The sequence below is a fragment of the Haliaeetus leucocephalus genome, unplaced genomic scaffold, assembly GCF_000737465.1.
Source record: "Haliaeetus leucocephalus isolate CR32 unplaced genomic scaffold, Haliaeetus_leucocephalus-4.0 Scaffold186, whole genome shotgun sequence".
Classification (NCBI taxonomy): domain Eukaryota; kingdom Metazoa; phylum Chordata; class Aves; order Accipitriformes; family Accipitridae; genus Haliaeetus; species Haliaeetus leucocephalus.
Window position 1 is genome coordinate 1,199,608 of NW_010972622.1, and position 22,017 is coordinate 1,221,624.

Sequence of the window (22,017 nt, forward strand, 5' to 3'; positions counted from 1 at the left end):
GCTAGGGGTGGCAGGCTGAAAGCAATTCCTTCCCATGCTAGGAAAAATTGTTAGGAAGGAGTGCAATACATGCTGCAGGGCTCCCAGCTGGGAAGTGCTCTCCTCAGTATTGCAGTCTTCCAGAAATAAAAGGGCTGTGAAACTATTGCTTGATGCCCAGTAGCTGCTATTTAACTAATTCTGCCTCTGATCTACTGCATTTCAACAGCGAATCTTCAGGCATTCTGCTAAGGAGGTCTGTATCATCAGCCACGTGGTGCAAAGAAGGAAATATTTCAGTTGGGCAGGGGCTGAATGCTGAGATGGGAAAAGAGCCCCAGAGTCCTAGGTTCTTCCTCCCCCAAAGAATAAACATGAGGATATGGAGGGTGGTGGGTTTTTTTCCCCCAAGTGAAAATTCCTTTGCTCTTCCCCCACCAAGACATTTCTAATCACTCCCCATTATGTAAAGCCTGGAGAGCAATTGGCTTCTGTTCCCAGGGGAGACCTGGAGGAAAAATACAGAAAGAGCAAAAAAGCAGATTCTTGCTTGCTCTGCTTTGCACATGGCTGGGACAGATCTTCAAATAACTACTCCCATCAGTTGATGAATCAGTCCCAGAGGTGGCTGCAATAATCAAAGTAAGCGCAGCCCTGAGCACAATGGAAACAGGGTCGCAAGAGATGACGTAGCCACCTTTAAACTGCAAGATTAATGTGTAGTTTTCAAAGCCAGCCTGGGTGCTAGAACAGCAGCCTGGCTGGCTTTTAGATCCATCCCTTTTATTTGAAAGGATTCTTGTGGAGCAGTCTAATCACCCACAAGCACCAATCTGCCTCCCCTCCCCAGTAAAATGACAGCTCTCAAGCATTTGGTGACCTGCTGCCTACCAGTGAGAATGGAGGAAGCTAGACAGTGAGACAACACTGGATTTTGCTCATTGATATTGCATAGCAATTGTACCCAGCTACTATATGGCACCTTAGTTATCACTGGACCATTAAACTGAGAGCAAAGACCTGTGCTGCCTCTTCCACAAATGCCTTTCACAAGCAGTCCATTGAAAATAAAGGACTCTGCTCCCCACTGATAGAAGGGCTGGTGCCCTGCCAAGTGCAGCACACATCCTCTCAGGAAGCTGTTGTCAGTAACAGATTATCAGCGATGCCCCACAGTAACATTCTCCGTGCATGGGCTACCCTTTGTATTACCTAGATGGAAAAGGAAGAACTGATCTGAAGAAGGCAAAGAGACTTGTGATCCTAATTCCCTTTGGTGCTCCTGAAACCTTGAGCTGTATTCAACAGCTCTTGAAGAGCTGCAGGCCCAGCTCCCTGCTGTTATGTTTGCTCTCAGGAGTACAGTGAATCATTTTGAGAGAACATCGTAGGCAGATACCAATTAACGTAGTCTTTGTCTGATGAGATAGACTGTGTCTGATGAGATAGACTAATTGGTGACACCCTTCCCTGGACCTCCTTTGTTGGAAAGGAAGGAAAAGTGCCAGGTGGTTTACCCTGACCATGCATCCTTAGGGCTGTAAGGGATTCTGGGGAGCAGAAAGGAATGGCACGTAACTTGCAGCACAGCAGGGGAGAGAAAACAACAGAAAATTGACAGCTTGAGTTCCAGGGTATGGGACTAAAAAATGTCCGTTGTCTGAGATAACTCTGCTAGAGGGAAGGAAGATCTGGTGGCGAGTATTGAAAAAGCAGATGATGAACGAACTGGCATATCCCAGCCTAGGTACTGAACACATTCAGATGATGCCAACCCATGTCCCATTTTAACCAGATTCCCTGACCAGAGCATCATGAACCCCAGCTCCCCAGCCCAAAGACTGTCTGCTAAGTGCCCTTTGGCAGAAGGTGTGCAGGGGAAACAGTACAGTACCTGCCCGGGACGTTCTGCTGGCAGTGCTGCCTTTGCTACTCCCGATGCTGTCCCCCCGTGTCAGGATGGAGATGCCACTGAAGCTGCTGGCTTTGGTAACAGGTGGTCGCAGGTTGCGGATGGAGCCATCTGAATCTGTGCTGCTCCATGGCCGAGGCTCCAGCGACTTTATCTCGCTCTCTGTGCTGCTCTGGCGGCTGCCTGAGGCCCGGTTCAAACTGTCCCGGTTGCCCCTGCAGAGACCAGAGGAGTTAGACCGCACCTCCAGCGGAAAGGGGCAGCAGCAGGACCTGCACACCGGGGTGGTGAGCCCAGTCAGCAGCTGGCTCTGTGACACAGCATGTTGGCACTTTGTACAGGGATCTGACAGCGAACAAATACCCTGGGTCACAGCTTTCTTGGGCATGCACTGTGAAGACCCAGACACTGCTGATCTTCCTTGGTGTATGTTGACAGCTGGCTCCTGGCCCTTTTCCCTAGCTAGATCCCAGCCTGGAAGAGATGCCAGCAGGGCCAGAGCATGATCCCTTGCTAAAGCCCTCCTTGTCTCAGAACAGGAAGCTTTTAACAGAGGCTTTGAGACAAGGCTGATCGAGATCTTGCGAGACCACTTTCCATACCAGCCCTAGTAAGGCTTTCTGCCCAGCTGGAACAGCTGCATCCTGGGATATTGCTATGCTCGAACAGCTACATCCTGGGATATTGCTATGCTCAGAGCTGTGCTCCCACTGATCACCCTCCCTTAGCCCCAGGGACAGGTCTGGGCACAGCAGGGCTTTATGGAGTCAGCAAAACATCCCAAGCAGTAAGCCTGGTTTATCAGCCCAGCTAAGGATCATAAGCACAGTAATGGGTTCCTGGGCCTTCACTGGGGAGGAATGGTGAGGAAGGCAACACTGGAAGAGATGCTCATATAAAGCTGCAGGCTGAGCCTGGCAGCAGCTCCACGCAGTTGTGGATGGGACAAGATAGGCTTGGAAGGAACTTCTGAGGTGATATTCTGGGCTGCTGGGAGCATGTGAGAACCAAAAAAAATACGTCTCTTGGAAAACCAGTACAATGGTTATATCCCTAAAGAGATGAAGAAATTGGACTATGCAGCCTCAAACCCAAAATTACAGTTGATCTAACAGGCACCACTGTCAAGCTCTTGGGCCCTCTCCAACCTAAACTCTGAAGGCTGCTCCTGGGGATGTGTATGGGGAAGGGGCGCATCATGGCCTCTGTTCTGACCCAGCTGCAAACTCCGGTTCCCCGAGAACCCAGACCCCTCTCAAGCTGATTTCTGCTAACCCAGCAGCATAATGGTTCTGCTTTTTCTATGAATGCTCTCCAAACTCCAGGCCCGCTACCACACCCTTGCTCTCCAAGAGCACTGCCCTAGCAGCTTCAGCCATGCCTTCCTCTCCATTAACCTTACTACAGCCTGTTTCCAAGTGCATCCACCAGCAGAGAGCTCTCTGCAATCAGATTTGTGCTTCAGCAGCATTAATACAGGACTTCCAAGTGAGTGAAACAGACAGCTGCATTGCTCTGAATGCCAGGCTTTGAGGGTGGTAAGTCTCTGGAGTTCAGAGACATCATCTCCAGCACCATAGCTGAGGGAACCCCAATCTCTTCAAGAGCTTGTCTATCTCTGTTCAGTGCTCAAAAATGGTCCCAAGGCCCACACATCCTCCTTCTCCCCACTATAGGAACCACAAAACAAAGACAGCAGGTTAACCAAGCTCTTTAGGGACCGGGCACAACAGTCAGAAAAGCTCCTAGCGCAGCCACAGCTGCAGTTCAGCTCCTAAAGCTGCAATCACACCAGCAATGGGTTTTTTTGCCACTTCCTGGGCGAGTTTTCCTGCAGCTCCATGGCTGATCTGAAAACTATACCCCCTGCCTTGAACACCACTGCCATGCGCAGACTCCAGGACACAGTCCCTGTAACTGTGCTAAGGACACTTGATTTTCCACGACAGTGTCTCTCCAAGGACAGCCTGAGCCATGCGACGGACTGAGGAGAGGGGCAAAGCTTTCCCTATGCTTGCTTAGATCCTCCTGTCCTGTTCATACACAAAGATGCTTCATCTCTAGAGCTTGGCTACTAAACGAGAGGACAGCAGGCATGAGGGTCTTTCCATTTTCATCCTGTTCTTTATCCTCATACCTTCAGCAGCCTCCTGCAGCAGGGGTCTCTGCAAGGTGACTTGTCAGGCTAACTCCATCTTTCCAGCCCTTTCATCCACAGGAAAACTACTTTATAAGAAAACGCTGCTCAGACATGTTCCCAGTGCCCTCTGCAGCATAGTCCGGTTGAAATGGAAGCCTGAGACATTTCATTGCCACCATTAAGTAATCCAGCCTTTATAATCAGGGATTAGGGACAACCCCACCCTATCTGGATGCTGATCCTGTCACTGTAAGGACAGGGACTTTCCTATTGTTTTGGGAAACAAGAGGAGGAATGGTTTGAAAACTGCTGGAATCCTCCGCTTCTCCATTCCTCGCTGCCATTCCCACCTTCCACCCCTCCATTTTAATCGATGAATCAGCAAAAAAGGACTTGGAAATTGATGTTGCAAAAAATACAACTTCAGTAACTTCACAAGCAGCCATGCATGGGGCAAACTTACTCAGCAGGACAATGTACAAAGTAAGTCACACAGAGGTACCTAAAAATCTGCCTCCGTTTGTGAGAACTAGAAGAAAAGCCTTCTTTGGAGAGTCTGTCGGTTAACATCAGAAAAAAGCATCATTATAGAGTCATGCAGTCCTCACAGAGAAAGCCAGAGATACAAATATTGTCTGCTAAATAGTACTAACCTGCTGTCGGTGAGATATCCATTCTGGCCACTCTGGAAGCATGGAAAAGACATGGAGACGGGAAGGAAAGAAAAGGGAGACTTAGTAACTTTGAAAGCAACAAGCCCAGGCAATTTCAAAGCAAGGAGGAGCAAAGCACTAACAGTATGGGACTCCGACATAGTTTGAATTGTGCACCAGTTACTTGGTTGCTCAGGAGTCTTGCTGAGCCTTCTGCACACCAGTCCCATTTGGCTCTCCATCCAGGCCCATTAAGAACCTTTCCTGATACCTGTGACCCTGAGATCTCTCAAGAGTTTGCAAATCTGAGTCCTCAGTCCTCAACTCCCTCCTTCATTGTTTTAAGTCAGCTTTGATGGTAGCTTTGTCAATGGAACAATCAAGGCCAGACATTCAAGGGTCCTTATCTGCTAAATGCAGGCACAATCATCAGAGCCACGAAAAAAAGGCAGAGGGCTCAAAGCCAGCCCAGCCCACTCTGTGATAGTCACCCCTGCCTCTGGAAGTCAGATGCAAAGCACTGGCTCAGCCCATGAACACAGAGCAAGGGTAAGTACATGCCCACCCAGTGTTGTGCTAACATGGGACAGCACCTGTTCTAGTCTAGGACTATAGGCAGAGCTGCTTACTAACTTTTCTGGATGGCTTGGGCCTGTGCATGTAAGACAAGTCCATGATCACAACTGGCTGGAGAGTCATCAGCTGAAGCCTGGTGACTCGACTAGGGACTCAGCACAGTGGCTGCCTTAACATCCTCCTTGGGCAGGCACATGGCAATTCCCATTAGGACAAATGAAAGGTGTCATCCCCAAGATGCACAAAAGCAGCAGGCAAGGAGCTGGACTTTGAACATGATCCACGACAGACGGGCACTTGGAATCGTCCCCGATTCCATCATTTGCCACATTGACACAGCATGGAGAGCTGCCTCCAGCTGGCAGATTGTATGCAACACAGCAGAGCACAGCAGCCTCTCTGAGCCAGACATGAGCAAGGAACACAGCTCCAGCTTAGAGGAGTTCCACATAAGGAGCAGAGATCTCAAGGAAGCAATAACCAGGCTGGACACTTCGTAAGAAAGACAATAAATGTACTGCCCAGATTCATCCCGTAAAGGCAGAGAGCCCTGCCTGATACTCCAAGGGCAGCACTGCTTGGTCAGGAGGTTGAAGCTGCAGCACTGGAGAGAAGCTGGGGGAGACAGCTGCTGCTCCTTTCAGGTTCATCGATTTGCTAGTCATCCCAGAAATGCCACTGCATAAGCTTATAATCTTGCTGGGCAGCAAGGAGCAAAACTGCCTCCTCTGTCAGTCCCCACACGTCTATTGCCCCCTGAAACAGGCAATTTAGGGAAGGAGCAGACTGGGGAGTGGAGGTTGTCTCCTTTATCTCAATGTCTTAGACATCTCTGTTAGGAGCTGGAATTCAATGGTAGATACCAAGAACACTGGGAAATTTGTAGAAAAGGCAATGACAAGATCTGACCTCTTAGCATACTCAAGGTCACCTTCTGCCACAAAGTTCCAGGAAGGTACCAGGCAAGTGAGTCATCCAAGCTTACCTCTCGTGCAAATATCCGCTCCCTGACCCGCTGATACTCTTCCTCTCGCTCTTCTATAGATTTGCTCCTTCTCCCATCCTGCAAGGGGAGTCTGATCTGAAGGGACAAACACATCTCAGCGGGTCAGCAGTTGCCAATGGGAGCAGGGGGCGCAGTCAGCTCCTGATATTTTTACGTAGCAGTGTAAGTGGATGTGGATTATGCAGTGTGTGCATGATGCCTGGATGCAATGACACAGCCTCTGCCTTTGAACCTACCTTCTGGACACCTATGTCTAGGGATGAACATCCTGGAGGTCTTAGTACACTCCACCTCCTGGATCAAGCACAACCACTCTCCCTGAACTCTGTCTGATTCAGAAGGGACAGATCAGGACTATCACCATGTACTTCTGAAAGACAGTCTTTTCCCAGGGGTCAAAAGTTAAAGGCCACTCTTTGGAGCATATGCCAACACAGCAAACTCCTGCTCGGTCATGGATTCTGTGCTTCGTGGGCAGCTGCATCACCTGCAGAGCACCACCATGGGGAAACCAGAAACTGATACCGACTGCAATGACCAGATCCCCATCCTGACGACTGAAGTTCAGAAACATGACCCAACGCAAGGGATAGTGGTATGCTGGGGCGATGTTAAGATGGGAACTATAAGAGCAAAGAGCATGAGATCCCTGGTGAAGAGGTCTCCTGTCTCTTGCCCTGTTTTTGATGTTCAAGATTCTGTCTGACACAGGCTGGGAAAACAGCCACAGATGAACAAGGCTAGCTCTGTGTTATGGGTGTGGTGCCACCTGTGACAGCCTGAAGGCAGCCAGAGATTCAGGAGGGTTTTTAGCTCCGATGACTGGCAATGCTGCTGAGCTCAAAGTGTTTCATTTTGCCGATGGTTTCCTTCCAGCAGCACTGCGAGGTCCTGATGACTTCACAGCTTGACTCGCTGCAAGCCCTGGGGAGGGGTGGGAGAGATGCTTGGCAACACTCAGCTCTGGGGCATTTCCAAGGAAACCTTAGCAAAAGGCTTCACCTTAAAGCCTGGCCCAGCCACCAGTCGATATTCAGGGTACAGAAAAGTACCCGCCACAGAATCCACACAAATTCTTCATGCATTTCCACAATATTTTGTAAAGTTTTCATGATATATCTAGATGCTGCTGCTTGGGTGGGGTAGAAGCTTCTATTAAAGAAGGTAACTGCAGGAAACCCAAGAGAAATTTAGAGTTGTTCTCATCTTGGAAAAGTCGCATTTAACTTTCACGAAGTATGCAGATACCCCATTGCCACCCTTACCTGATTATCATCTCGGTCCATGCTGGTATCATCTCGTTTTAGGATAAACCTCTGCGGGAACTCTGCATTCTTCTCATCTTTGATGTGCTCAGAGAACCTCTGCTCAGGGCTGCAGGAAGAACCAGCCCTTGTTAGAAGGGCAAAAATAGGCATAGAACTGTCTTCATAAAACCACTGCCTTGCAGGGAGTAAGGGGGTGTGCAAAGATGTTTGTTGTGTTGAATCTCTCCTGTCTGATGGCAACAAGAGCTCCTGCCCCTTCTCTGAGAACTAAAGAGAGCTAGGAAGGGCTTGCAAATACATACGCTTAGGACTGGAAGCGAGGGATTCTTCTCTTCTAGAGAGGGGACCTGCCCTTCTTATGGAGGCAAAAACATGTGGTGTGGAATCCATCCTGCTCTTGACCATGCCAGGACTCTTTGTCTGGGGGTCATGCAGCACCATGCAAGGAAGGGGAGGGGATGCCAGCCCAGTTATTCTCTTTCCCTCCCCCTTACATTCGTGTGTTACTGGTCTTGTTGATTATGACCGCCTTCCCGGTTTGGTCAACGTTATGGTCCATGCCGAAGTAGGCAGCTACCCGGTGCAGCAGCATCCTATGGTATGAGGTCATCTGAGGGAACTTCTTAAACTGATTGCTGAGAAGAGGGGAGAAAGCATTAGAATTTAGAAGGCCTTGAAACAGACAATGATAATCTGACAACAAAAGAGAGATCAAGGCCAGAGGAGCCTTAACCAAATCCCAGGTCAGACCATACCACCTATTCTACGCAGTTAAGTCATGACTCAAGTGCTGCCTCTTACACTGACCATGAGCATGGGCTTACACTGCTTTGTCAGACAGAGTTGGGCTGATTCAAGAGCTCAAGTTGAATAGGCCTTTCCTGAAACAAGACCAGCTTGTGCAGAAATGCACATTTGTTTCTAAGCAGGAACAGGAGCCAGAATTAGTACTTATACTGCGACTTCTCTGATCCTATTAGATAAAGAAGTTTGCAAGCTCTGCTGCAGACACATATTCCACCTCATGTTCTGGGATGTGAATCCTGCCCCTGGTTTCTCCGCCCCCAGTTTATGCTAGGAAAAGAAGCACAATGGCACTAATCTCCTTCACAGTGGATAGGGTGTTAAAGCAATTGATACCCAATCAATATGATACTCAGAAACCTTGTGTGTGGACAAAAGGAGATGGAGGATGTACAAAAGAACAGGCCTCCTAACCAGCGTGTCCAAAAGACACTCCCTTCTTCCCCGGGTGCCCAAGTTCCTAAACTGTAAGTTACAAACCTCTTTTGCTTGACACAAACTTGATGATCACTTACTTGTTATCACTAATAAATTCCAGAATCTCCTGTTCTAACTTTAGTAGCATCATTCTATCCCTGTCAAGAAAAGAAAAAGGAAAAGGCCACCTTTAGAAGCAGTGAAACACAGCTTTCGCTGCTTGGTACCCCCCTCCCCACAACAGAGAAAAGTCACAAATACCTGGAGCAAGCAACACTATTAACCAGGCCTCACACATCCTCCACAGGAATGAACTAAAAAACTCCACATTTTTTCATATAAAGTAAATTAATTGCCAGATTTTTTTTTCAGTTTAAAGTTGTTGCTTTGCTAACAGTGCTTGGCTTTTGGTAATATTGAATCTCTGCTCTGCTGGAAGCTCCACTGGTAGAGACTCCAGCTTTGTTATTCTACGCCAGCATTTGGCTTGATTACATTTATTACTGACACAGCAGCAGTTGCTTTAGAGGTTGGTATTTGACAATCATTTATAGAAGGGTTTTAAAGCAATCAAGATTCCTTCCTGCTTGCATTCAAACAATTTTTTTTTTCCTCTTTCTCTCTTCATAATACACAATTGCATGTTTTGATTGACTGCAGTACATAAAATTACAGTTGTGCTTTTTGTTTCTACACTGCCCCAGCTTCCAGTAATGATCTCTGAATTCCAAAAAGTAAAACACACTTTCAGGTACTTTCTGTAGTTGCTGCAGTATCCCCCTCCTCCCAACATACATGAATACATACATACATATACACACATGCACACAAACACCATGGGTTTAAGAGTCAATCAAAGAAGCATCGGTCGCCAGGTACTCCCTCCCTTCACTCCATCAGCATGTTGTTTTACTGACTAGGGACCTACCGTGGGTTTTTTTTCAGTGTATTTACTAAAAATTCATGCAAATCTATTCCAGTGGAGTCTGTATATTCCTGGCTGGAATCTGAAACAACAGCAGCAGAACAAATTAACAAAACACTGCGATAGAATAGACTGAAGGGAAGAGGTGTGTGTCTCACTACACGCATGAGGATGATGTCCCCACGTTGCTGCCAGAGGAAATTCGGCCTCATTCTCAGCACCAACTACTCACGACAGGAAGAGAGGAAAAAAAGCCCACCTTGTTACAGAACTGCATAGGTTGGGACCCATATCACCTGGGCTCAAGTCCAGTTTCTAGCACAGGCTCTGAATGCAACCTCTAGGTCAAGTTTCTCAATCTGTAAAATAGGGACTGTATACCCTTTCCCCTGTGAGCAGCAGGAGGATCAGTACGCTACATACAAGGCACTATGAGCACAAGGCCCCATTAGGAGGATGCCAGAGAGAGGCAGATCAGATCAGTTCATGGAAGGAAACTTTGCCCCTAAAACCAGCCACTCAGAGTACACTCAGGATATTCCACACTGTTACAGGAGGCCCCTGCAAGCATAGTATACCATACTTTTGTGCAAGCAACTTCTGCACCTTTGATCCCGCAAGCTATTTAACTGGAAAGCCCCACTGGCCCTGCTCTTCCCCTCTCCCCACACCCTTTTTAATTTAAAAGTAATCGCAGAAAAAACAGTAAGTGAAACTCAATCTGCACCAGTGCAGAGTTGCCATCTGTACAAGGATTTCAGGTGCAATTTGCTCACTAGATTAAATGTGTATCTTTTTAGCCATTTCTATGCCCCAAAATCATACACGCAGGATCATACAGCAGAAACTTAGCTCACCTCCTTGCAACCTCACATCTTGCCACCTGTAGCAGGTTTTATAAAATCAAATCTAAACTGAAAGCAAAAGTCTATACAGTGGATCTTATTGGGTTTGCATCTGCACATTTAAAAAGCCACCAGATCACTATAAACTATGCAGGAAGCCTGCAAGTCTGTTGGGGTGCATGCCAATAATCTAGAGAAACCCTCCCCCCTCCCTCTCCATACTTTGCTCAGAAAGGATGTCATGAAAACGACACGTTCCTGTACAGTCATCAGCAGAGATAACCACTCTGCTTCCAGCAACTGTACCACTGGCCAGCAGAATCCTCAAAGCGAGTAAGAAAGGACCTGCCCTGTTCAAATGAGCACCTGACCTCGAGACAGCATTTTCCTTGGTGCCTTTTCTTTATTCTTGTCTTTTTCTTCTTTCTCAGCCCCATCTTTTGTGGACTTTTCCTCTTCCTTGTCAGAGGGGCAGCTAACGTGCAACTGAATGATGTCCTGGAACAAAACAAACCAGGCTGGTCTGAGTCACTTGCACACTCCCTGGAATCACTGCCATGGCTGGAGCTGTTGGCAACTGAGAAAGGCGTCACAGAAAGGCAGGAGATTCAGGTCGCAGATCTGAGACATTTCATAAGAAGCCCCATTCTCAGAACAGACAAAGCAGTCTCTCTCCCCACCCTCCTCACAACAAGAAGCCTTCAGCAGGCTCTGAGGGGGCTCTCAACAACATTTGTCACTGTTGAAAACCTCCCTTGCCTGGATCACCTCAGAATCTAAGTAACATGCTTCCCTATTTGAAGCTGATAAAATGCTACTACATTTTGGACTCAGGAGTGCCTAAGGTGAGGTAGGTCCTGCACTGTTTCAGTAAGACTCTACCATCTAACCTGGAAAGAGAAAGGGCATGAAGAGAAAACAGAATACACAGCAAAAAGCATATGTGGTGTGATGAGTGGTCCCTGTGCCACATGGGGCCTTCTGATGTTTCTTTTCACGTCCTCTCTTGAGTTGCAACTGCCCAGCATGGCCTGAGGATTCCCCCTGCTCCATGTGAAGAAATGTTAAACACCAGTGAGATTGTCAAAGGCAATGTCAGATGATGTGCTGCTCAGATTCAAGTTAAAATGGACTATAAAACCACCACCCTTTGTGCCAGCTGATCCTTCCCCATCCTTCTGCCTTTACACTAGCACAGTTCTGTGGCACCACGATGTGTGTTTATGGTTGCTTTAAAAGTCCTCCTAGTGACCCTACAGTTCTAAGTGAACCAACCATAAGACAGGAGACCAGCCTCTGGAGCTGGGGGTCTCAACACAAGGAAGGCTTAGAGGCCAAATACCCCATTCACCACAAGGGTGAGGTGGTCTGGGCAGCACTCAGCCCTAGCATAGGCCAAGTTTGTCCTTGTCAATGGAAAGTAGCACAGCAGTCTCTGATTTAGCACCACAGACCTAAGCTGGTGACTCTACATGGTGCGGTACTACGTCAGCTCGACAAAGATGGGCTATAGCTAGCCACAACCTGATCTACAGTGAGCCAGCTCAGATCTCCGCACACTGCACCATCCTGTGCTTCTAAAGCTTGTGTGGGCAGAGAAAGCTCAACCCATGTGCTCTCGCCAGGGCAGACAGGTTCTCAGCACCTCCCTGACTGCTGCCCACCTTCAAGATTCAGCTTCTCTGTCACTGCCCACAGTGACCACAGATGGGGATCATCTCTGCAGAGCAGTGCATATCACTTCTCTGTGAGCTGGCTGCTTTCAGTCACTGCAGCCTGAGCTGCAAGAAAAGGGCTTGCATAAAAACTTCCTTCCCATGGCCAAAACCCCAAGGGCTTTGTGAACACGAAGTGCCGTTCCATTTTCGGGGGCATTAAGCCTGCACAACTTAAGTAGTTGGGGGTGCCCAGTGAGTTGATGCAGATGATTCCTCATAAGAGAAGGGTTGTGACTGTACACATACGAGCGGTGCTCATATAACAGCTTCCTTCAAAAGCAGCCTCTTGTGGGAAATTCTTGGCACTCAGACCCACAAGCCCAGGACAGGACATCAGTTCTAGCAAGATGTGGATTTTCTGGGCTTCCACACTCCACAGCTCGACTCATTCTAGGCCTACCTGGGACTCCAGCAGCCCATCTACAAAAGGGCTAGACGATTCTTCACATACAGCCAAACTCCTGACCAGTTTAAGCTTTGAATTAGACTGGAGAAGGAAAAGAAAGAGTATAGTTAAGACACCTCAGCCAAAACGCACATACTTAAGTTCATGCTGCTGCGTTACCAAGCCACTCATGCAGTTATTGTTAATTAAACTGCTAAAAAGGAGGACTACCAAACAAGCTTCTTGCAGCAAACAGGAATATACAAAGGCTTGGAGTCCTAGAACAAATCAGTTATTTTCTTCCTTCAGTCTTTGATTAGGATTTGAACAAACCAAATTTTAGGTGAGAAAGTTAGCTGCCTTAATTCATGCGCTCTTTGACCTCTTCAGCAAGAGCAATTCCAGCCCCTCCCCTCCTCACCTGGCAAGAATTAAAACCATTAACAAAGGATATAGCTGAAACCAACTATTTTATTGTTTTTTAAGATGTGAAGATTGTTACTGTTCCTAATTAAAAGGCTGTCATCCCATTTACATCTTGCCTGTCTGAGCTGATGACTTTCATCATTTTGGGTAATGTAGCAGTGCTTAGAGAAAAACGCTTAAAATAAAACCTGCACTTTCAGGACTCTTGGCAAGTTGACTTACTTGGGTAACCAATAGGAAAAAATATATCAACCAGTCACATGAGATCCCAGGCAGGATCAACAATATGGAGAAAGGCCTGAAGTGCCCTAGGTACAGGCAGGGCAGGAATGGGAATGACAGCCTGTTTGGGTACTGCACAGTCCTGGCTTTTAAGACCAAACAGAACCATAAGCAGCACATTTGTTTCATTCATTACTTTCATCAGAAAAAAACCCAGGCAGAACCCCTGTTACAAATTTAACTAATCTCCCCTCTCTTCCATGCCTCAGAGCAGAATCTGTCTTCATTTGGGTTTGAACTTTTGTGAAAGATACAAAAAAAAAAGCAGGGGGGGACACACAACACCCTCGCCATCTCAATCACAGTTTTAAAATCAAGCCCTGAGCAACCTAGTCAGACGTCACAGCTGACCCTGTTTTGAGTAGGAGGCTGGACTAAATGAATTCTAGCTGGACTAGATGGACTCCTGAATTATGTTATGTTTCTGTAACTGCCAAGCCTGGAAAATTCTTGGCCACTTTTGATAAGGTGCTTCAGTAGGGGGAAAAAATAAAATAAAATAAAATAAAATAAAATAAAATAAAATAAAATAAAATAAATCACACAATGGCTGCATTTTTACCCCAAGATTTTGCCTACAAGCAATGTTCTAGAACAGTGGCGTCCTGGTGCTTATTACTAGCAAAATTTTTGGATTCACTAACATGCATGTGCCATCGTTACGGGAGCAAACGTGGTATTCCCTGAAGAAAAAGGGTCTTATGTGAAACCAGGCAGTTATACTTAAACCTGGCTTTTAACTGGAGGGTGTAACAGGCCAGTGCACTGCCCTGTCCCTCCAGTGACACCTCTGAATTTCATTTCTGGCATTTTGGGCTCTGGGGAGAGGACAGGTGTGGCAGTTAATAACAGCAAACAGTTCCTTCATGGATAAGTGTGTGTTAAAAAGGAGCACTCATGCTCCAGTGCATAGAAAGTTACTGCCCTGAACCATCATGCACTGCATGTTGCTTCTGGAGACAGGAAAGACCTGAGAGTACCATCCTATGGTTGGGATCACGACTCAGCTCAGAATGGCCAAAAGAACAACGGGACATCAGAAGAGGTCATACCTTGGCTCTTTTTCTGGCATGTCCATGACTCGAAGTTCGCCTCTGTGGAGAAAGGAAAGAGAAGGCAAGAAGCTTAATCTGAATGTGTACACTGTAAATGGTATTTGCTATGCAAGGCAGCACGACACTGGGTGTGTAAAATGACTCTGAAAAAAATCTCTACCTGACAGTAATGGAAGCATGTGCAAATAGGAAGACCTGGAGGGCTGCCCTGTCAGGCCCCAGGTGGGCAAAAACTGCTTAAAAAACTTCACATGGATTAGACCTAGTTCCTCTGTTTCTGACAGAACCAGCACAACTGTGGGATTGCACGGTATACACGTAGAGGTGCATGACACACTTCTAAGTGAGAAAACTAGAAGTCTTCTACCATTCCTGGGACACAAGGGGGTTCTAATACAGTGGATCATGAGAGAGACACACTGCTGCTCTGATTTAAGAGACACTGAGTCATCTGTTATCCCTACCTTCTAAGAAATCTTTCCCCATTCCACATTATAAAGTGACCAAAGTCAGGCTCTTTCTGAGCAACACTGGTATCTGCCCACGCAGTGCTGCAACAAATCTGGTGCCAGCCAGCAGCTTTAAATGCAGAAGCATTCAGCAGGTTGTTGAGGGTGGGCATTTCTTCAAGCTCAACACTAAGCCAAAAGCACATGTGACAGGAGAGCAGAGCAGCAGGGATGAGTCCCAGCACCCTTCAAATGATGCTTGCGTGGATTTTTTTTTTTTTTCCTTGCTGAAGTGAAATCCCAAAACATTCGCTTCCTATTTGGGCATTTTTAACAGCAGCAAAGCAATGGCCAAGCACCGTTCTTGAAACCAAGCTTTCCCTGGGATGCCTTCACTTCACATTAAGTCATTAACTGATCTTTAGGTCAAAGAAAAGAATAAAAGGGAGGTAACAGCCATGGGACTAGAACCTGGGGACTGAGCACAAGTGCCCCCAGGAGTACACCAGTCTCATTTTCTCCCAGGCTCAAAGAATATTTAAATTATTCCACTCTGAGCGGAACAGATTCAGCTAAAGAGAAAGAGAGCAGCCTGTGAACAACACAGTCTGTACGGCATGGTATCCCCTTGGGAGGTGCTAGCACAGGCTTAGGCCCCTCTCAGAAGGGATAGCAAATAGCTTGTGTTTGCCAAGTAGAAGGAGAAGGCCCAGCTCCGCAAGCTGGCAGAAGGGCCTATCTACTTGTCTGCCTGCTTACCTGAGATTCCTGGCGCACGCTGACCTCCTCCCCCCCATCCTTCTCCACCTCCTCCTTGCTTGGTGACCTGGATACATATTTGGTTTTGTTCACAGATTCCTCAACCACCTTTTTTTCAGACTCCTTCATTATTTCCAGAGACTCCTGTGCTGTGTTGCTGTTTGACATCTTCAGAGCCCTACAATGTAGCAATAAGCACCTGCCAGAAGAAGTGACAGAATGGGTAGAAGGGAGTCAGGGTGGAGAGAGTTTCTATCTGGAACACAAACTCTTGCACATATAGGTTGTAACTTCCTTGTAACTCATCTTGTGTACAAAGACCCCAAACCAAGCACTCCAATGACAGCCCACCCACTCATCCCCTTGGATGCAGCCCCTTGCAGCACCTGGCTTGAGGGGACCTTGCAGGAGCTCCATGATTCTCACCAGGACTCTGGAGACACTAGCAGGGCTGAACAAAGCCTCTGAGATATACAGAGGTCCCCAGTGCAGGCACTCTGCCCTCTAACTGCTTTGATGCAAGGGAGAGACTGAGGGTAGTCCTAATGCTAGCAAACATCCAGAGGCAAGGAATTCAGTAGGTGAAATAAACTCAACCAACCAGAGGAGGCGTGCTCTGCCCCAGAACAAACAACAACAAAAAATGTGCATATTTTCCCCAAATCCCAGCCCAGTCCTTCTTGCAATCAGTCAAATCTTCAGTGAGAAAACAGCCTCGCACCCAAGACATTGCTCCGCTTCTTCCTGTGAAATAAGGTAACCCCTGGTATCTTCTCTCTAGCTGCCTATGGTTAGATACTTCAGGAAAAGTGGGAGTCAAACGATACCAGTCAAATTACAGATTAAGATAAAAAAAATAATGCTTCCTGACAAAGTTGCATTTAATTGCTTTCTTTTGATTAGCAAGAACACAGGCAGCCCACAGAACCCCTGAAACCACCTCTGAATTAGAGCAGAATCTAGACAGGGCAGCAACATGTGCCTCAGTCTGCTGACAGTCTTAAACAAGAGCAATGAACATGTCACATATCCATTCATCAAATTGTTAATTCCAAACCGATTGCCTAGAAGTGAAATGTCAGCCCTCTCAGCTAACTCAAAGCAGGCCTCTGAGCTTGAGCAAGGGCTAAACCAGCTTACATAGGACTGCAGAGGGATTCTGGTACCAAGAAACATGTTTGCAGAGACACTGCCTGCGCAGAACCCAATGTTTGTCCTGATGATAGAATGAGGAGGCTGGATAAAGGCAGCATAAAAGGTAGGCCCATTGAGACAAGTTTCCAAAAAAAGAAAAGGGGAAGCCCAAATTTGTGAGAGGCTCAGGCAAAAGGTCTGGGCACTGGAAAACACAGCTGATATTTAACAACTTGTTTTATTAATTACTTTGGCAGAACATGTCTGAGGAAGAGTCAGATCTCAGACATTTATCAACTCTTGGCTCTGCATGGGAACTGCTAATATTCCATTAACTAATTTAACCTCATTCCCCTTTAATTTGTGGGGCTACTGAAGATAAAACATGTATTTGACTCTTATTGCAGCTACTGGAATCAGTTCCCGATACAGAAAGTGAGAGCGCGCAATCAACTGCTTCTAGCTCATGGATTCTTACAGGGATTTGTAACAAAACTATTAAGACATCCAGGATGTATGCCCTGTTGTGAATGGAAAATGCTGTCTGTTACAGGAACCCCCCTGTGGCAGGGCTGCAGCCAGACAAACCACAGCACCACGTAGCAACTGTGCCTCGGAGATGCCAGCACTGCACTGGATCCACGCGAGAGGATGGAACAGGATGCTTACTGACAAAAGGAGGAAGCTGCAGTCGCCTTAGCTTTCCTTCACACCTATCATCACCCGTTCTAGACTTATGATGAGCTTTCCCCCAGCAGTAAGACTTGCTGCTGTCAGTTCAGAGTCACAGATAGGAGACCCAGGAAAGGAAAAAGTTACTTAACCCAAGGCCTTGCTGAGTAAGCAGCACCTTAAGGTTGTGTGAGAAATACCACCATTGACTCCAGAAAATCCACAGAAAAAGGATGCAGGGAAAGCAAAAAAAAGCTGGCAAGGATTAAGCTGACAGGGCTGTACTGTATGGTTTATGCATAGGAACCAGTATGTTTCAAGGCACACACATGTGTCCATAGCAGAGTGACTGTGGATGCTACGGTTTGATACAGGCAAGCAGACACGTCCCAGCACTGTATGAAAATACGGTATTTCTCACTAGAGAGAACTGCTGGAAGATCTCAGCCACTGTTCACATGCATTCATTCTAGAGCAGGAAGGTTACAAGAAAGCCACTGTTAATTCCATAAGCAACTTCCCACACCTGGGAAGCAGGTAGCACACCTGAAAGTGTTAAGATGAGAACACCAGGGGCCAGAAGGCTCTCTTCTCACCTAAGGAGCAACACTGAACAAACATGCCATCCCCGCTGCAGTGCTGAGCGAGGCTCCTTCAGCCCAGCATTGTCACACTGTACCAAGCAGCCTGTCCCACAACCAAACTGGTGGCTCCTATCAGAAAACAGCTGCCATCGATAGCTTGTTACAGAAAAAGAATCAGAGAGCAGTCTGCTGTTGAGCAAACACCTCTCCCTTCCGGCTGCTAACGATTTCCAAGCATGTATGTGGTCTCAAAAACCAGGTGGAGGAGAGGGCGAGAGCACCTCAATCTGCTATTCTGAATGCTGATCAGTGCAGATCTTTACACTGCATGGATCGGTTGGCTGCTCCCTACCCCTTCCTGGCACAGTCCCATGGGACAGCGTGCAGCACCACAGATGATCCCATTGACAGGCACCTCCTGGAGCACCCCTGCAGGAAGCAGCTTCCCTCGGGAATCCCTGAGGCATCTATCCTTCAGCTGCAAGGGTCCGTTCTTCATCCCAGCAGGCTGAGTATCCAGCACCTGCCAATAGGAACTGCAATCAAGCTCTCAGGTTTATAGCAAGCATACTGCATGGGGTGGTGAGTCCCCACATGAGGGAGTCGTGCTCTGCTGCGATGCCTTCGACAGGAACTAGGTCAGAAAAGGAAAAGAAAGTACTTGCTTGATTTGCATGCCAGCCTCCTTAGTGGGAGTCTGGATAGTGCAGGGGGTGAAGCTGGTAAACTCTGCCTCCCGCCTCCCCAAAATGTTCCATGCTGTAGGCAACTGCTCCAGCCTCATGTGCAAGCCAGGGGCCTGGCTGGTAAACAAGCCAGGAGGACCTGTAGCAGATTTGGGGAGGGGAGGCATAAGGAGGTACCTGAACTGCACATGCGACACTTACCTAAAGGGGGAATTTCTTCGCTAAAATAAGGGAGCAGGTTTTGTACAGCGCATTCTCTTTGCAACAGCTACACTATAACAAGTTTTTACCCTCAAGCTAAGCACCTCAGTCAAATTCGAGAAGGGTAACAGGATCTTTCCTCATCATACTGCAATGTAACTTTGGCATCAGAACAAGGGGATTATCATCAGTTTTCCCTCTCCTTTTCCACAAAAGACAACTCAGAGCCACTGAATTGACCTTTGTAGGCTGCCCCCTCCTGATAAAGCTTCCATCCCTGACAGCGGTCCTCCAGGATATTTCCCTGCACACAAAATTCAAAGAAGGTATGTGCACTGTTAGTGCTTCTCAATAGCAATGCTTTTGAGAGGAGGTTTCCCTTCTGTATGAATGAATCAGCCCTGCTCCCCCAGGACAGACGTGGGATGCAGCAAGGGGGTGGCAGACATGATCTGCTGTGACAGACAGCGGCTTGCAGAGAAAGTGGAAGTTCAGAGGACTTGGTGGGGTGGGTGGGACTGAGCTGTGCCTTGTCAGGGAAATGAAAAGATTACATAGATGCAACATTAGGGAAGCCACAAAATCTGTGTCAGAAGAGAGAAAAACGGAGCAACAGAAGGTGGGTGAGCTGCCATTGATTTTTTAGTTTGGGTCTGGAGGCTGGCAAAGTAAACAGGCCAGTCAGGGCAGTGACAGTGTGAACACTTTGTGTGTGCTGGCCAAGGGCCAGGTGAAGGGGTAGCCAGGACAGATTTACATCCTCCTCTTCATCCTGAAGGCGAACATTGAATTCCACCTCTGCTGCCTTTTGTTACATGCAATTTGCAGCTGCCAAGCCGTGACAATGCAGGCCGCAGCTGGTCCTGGTTAGGCAGGGAATAAAAGCAAGAAACTTCTCCATTTACAGTTAGGATGGATCCAGCAGCAAATCTGGGAAAAGCAGGAAGCCTACTGCTAAATACACTCTCTTCCTGGCCCTGTTTCTCAGAGTACAGACACACTCCTTTGAGCTAAATGAGGGTGCAAGGAAGACATATGGCTGCTTGGCTGTAGCTGCCTACATGCATGCTCCTGTGTTGCAATAGGATAGAGGTATCTGAGGTAGCTTGTCCCACAATGCAAGAGAGCTAAGCTACCTCTCAGTTTTCAGGGGGAAAGGAAACAAGTGCGAGTGGGCTCAGTCCCTTGTCCAACCCATGACCAGAGGAGCAAGTTTGCAGGCTTCACAATTTGCTTCAAAGACAAGAATCTTGACTCACTCCCCTCCATCTCCTCCCTTGGTTATTAATGAATTATTTTTTAGCTTTCCGAGACTCACTCCAGAAGGCATTCAACAGGGCAGAGCAGAAATCTTACCAGACTCAGCCCAGGTCATCAATGTTAATGGAACAGAGTTTTCACTACAGACAAGGCTGCAGAGTCTTGCTGCCAAGAAGAAACCCTGACATAGCCATAACAACAGTGGCTTTCTCCATCCTCGGGCTGGTTATAAAACATAAAGAAAGCACACTTAGAAACAAAGCACATCCAATCACATGCTAAGCAGAGTGCTCTGAGGGCTCAGAAATAAACATCCTGAGGCTGGTGATTCACTGGCGGGCAGGACAGTCCCCACTACATTGCTCCGATGGACAATCAAAGGCAGTTCTGAGCACTGGGAGGAGAACTGTGCAGGAAGAGCTGGCCCAGCCCAAGGGTGGTTTGCTGGTGCAACTGGTAATTAAAACCAACAAACTAGCCTGCAAGAGGGAAGATGGAAAGCAGTGGCCTTTTTCCAGCATCTGAGCGTTTCACTGCACCCCTCTGTGTAAGGCTTTAGTATTAGCATCATATATCACTGAGTAAGTACCTCCTGCAAGGTTAAATGATGATGCTCTCATGAACAATTTGCTCATTGGCTTCCAGGTCAACCAATTGGAATCACAGCTCCATGGCAACAGGCTCTATCACTAGGAGCAACGAGACAAGTTTGAGGGGTGATTTAGATTCCCCCTCCTCACTCCCCTTCCCGAGCACAGCGTCTGCTGTAGAAAAAGGTTTTCACAGGAAAAAGTGGAGGCGGCAGGGTGGAGAGGGTGCTGCAAATTCAAGGCATTAAAGCCTCCTCGTTTCTACTAAGTCAGGCAGCACAGTGCTCCCTCTCTGCACCGAAGGATCTTCAGAGGCTTTTGTCTTCTCCTGTTCTGCCAGGGCACAGCAGATGGTAAAATTTTTGCTGTATTAAAGTACACCTACCAGATGCAACAAGAGGCTGTAATGAAAGGCTTTGCTAGTAGGACCAACAAAGGCCACATAGCTCCTGAAGCATCTCCCTCCTAGGCTCCATTTGGGCTCCCAGTCCGCTCTGCAAAATGTAAGCTGCCTGCACCAACACTGCTGACTGGGGCATCCCCAGCACCCCATAAAAAGTCTGCAGCCTCAGCTTGAAAACAAACAGGTAAAGAGCCTTTTGAGCACACCCCCTTTCCCTCCTGTTGGAGAAAACAGCTCCCTGTCAGAGGTAACAGCTCTAGCTAGAACGAGCACCTGGTTCAGTGAGAAAGCCCTGAAACCTTACTCAGGAATGCTCATAAACTGCAACTGTCTCAGCCAATGAAGCAACCTCTCCCAAATTCTCTCCATTGCTTTTTTTATTATCAATTGAAGTGAGGGATTTAATTTCTCACTACCATACAGTTCCTACAAAACCTAGCAAAAAAAATCCCCAAGCAACAGGAGGCCAGATTTGATTGCACAGTGTATAGGCCCCCAGTGCTTAGTCATTGCTTTAAATCTTAATCTCCACCCCCACATTACATCAAAGAGGTGAAATTATGATGCAGATGGAAGGGTTTGACTTCAGGTGGAAAGGGGGGAAATAACCTTATATGAACAAGGAGATGGGAAATGCCAGTGAGATAGAAGCCCTCTAAGTTAATTCTGCAGAATATCAGGAGGTCTCCAACATGTCCCTCCCAAGTAATTCCAAGGAGGGTAAGACAACACTAGTTAAATTGCCTTCATCCACAGCTGAGGAAAGCCCCCATATCAAGCTGTACTTCACATTTGCTGAGCAAATGGCTGCAGCAGCTTAAGGTGCTAATGGCTCTCCTGGCTGTTCACATAACATCTGTGCTCTAAGGCAGGGCTGCTACAAGACAA

At 47.4% G+C, this 22,017-nt stretch overlaps 1 protein-coding gene across 10 annotated transcripts in view; it reads right to left on the bottom strand.

The window, feature by feature from the left end:
• Window positions 1–22,017, bottom strand: part of R3HDM2 (R3H domain containing 2) — a 59,473-nt gene that overhangs the window by 10,943 nt on the left and 26,513 nt on the right. For 6 of the 10 annotated variants that reach the window (XM_010565142.1, XM_010565133.1, XM_010565135.1 and 3 more), the window contains 11 exons: window positions 15,600–15,798; window positions 14,389–14,430; window positions 12,644–12,730; window positions 10,897–11,023; window positions 9,684–9,762; window positions 8,854–8,913; window positions 8,029–8,169; window positions 7,532–7,640; window positions 6,246–6,341; window positions 4,685–4,716; window positions 1,874–2,106 (listed from right to left, as the gene is read on the bottom strand). In XM_010565142.1, coding sequence (XP_010563444.1) covers window positions 1,874–2,106; window positions 4,685–4,716; window positions 6,246–6,341; window positions 7,532–7,640; window positions 8,029–8,169; window positions 8,854–8,913; window positions 9,684–9,762; window positions 10,897–11,023; window positions 12,644–12,730; window positions 14,389–14,430; window positions 15,600–15,798 — 1,205 coding nt within the window. The remainder of the gene's footprint in view (window positions 1–1,873; window positions 2,107–4,684; window positions 4,717–6,245; window positions 6,342–7,531; window positions 7,641–8,028; window positions 8,170–8,853; window positions 8,914–9,683; window positions 9,763–10,896; window positions 11,024–12,643; window positions 12,731–14,388; window positions 14,431–15,599; window positions 15,799–22,017) is intronic. The other 4 variants (XM_010565143.1, XM_010565137.1, XM_010565134.1 and 1 more) reach the window with 3 other exon arrangements.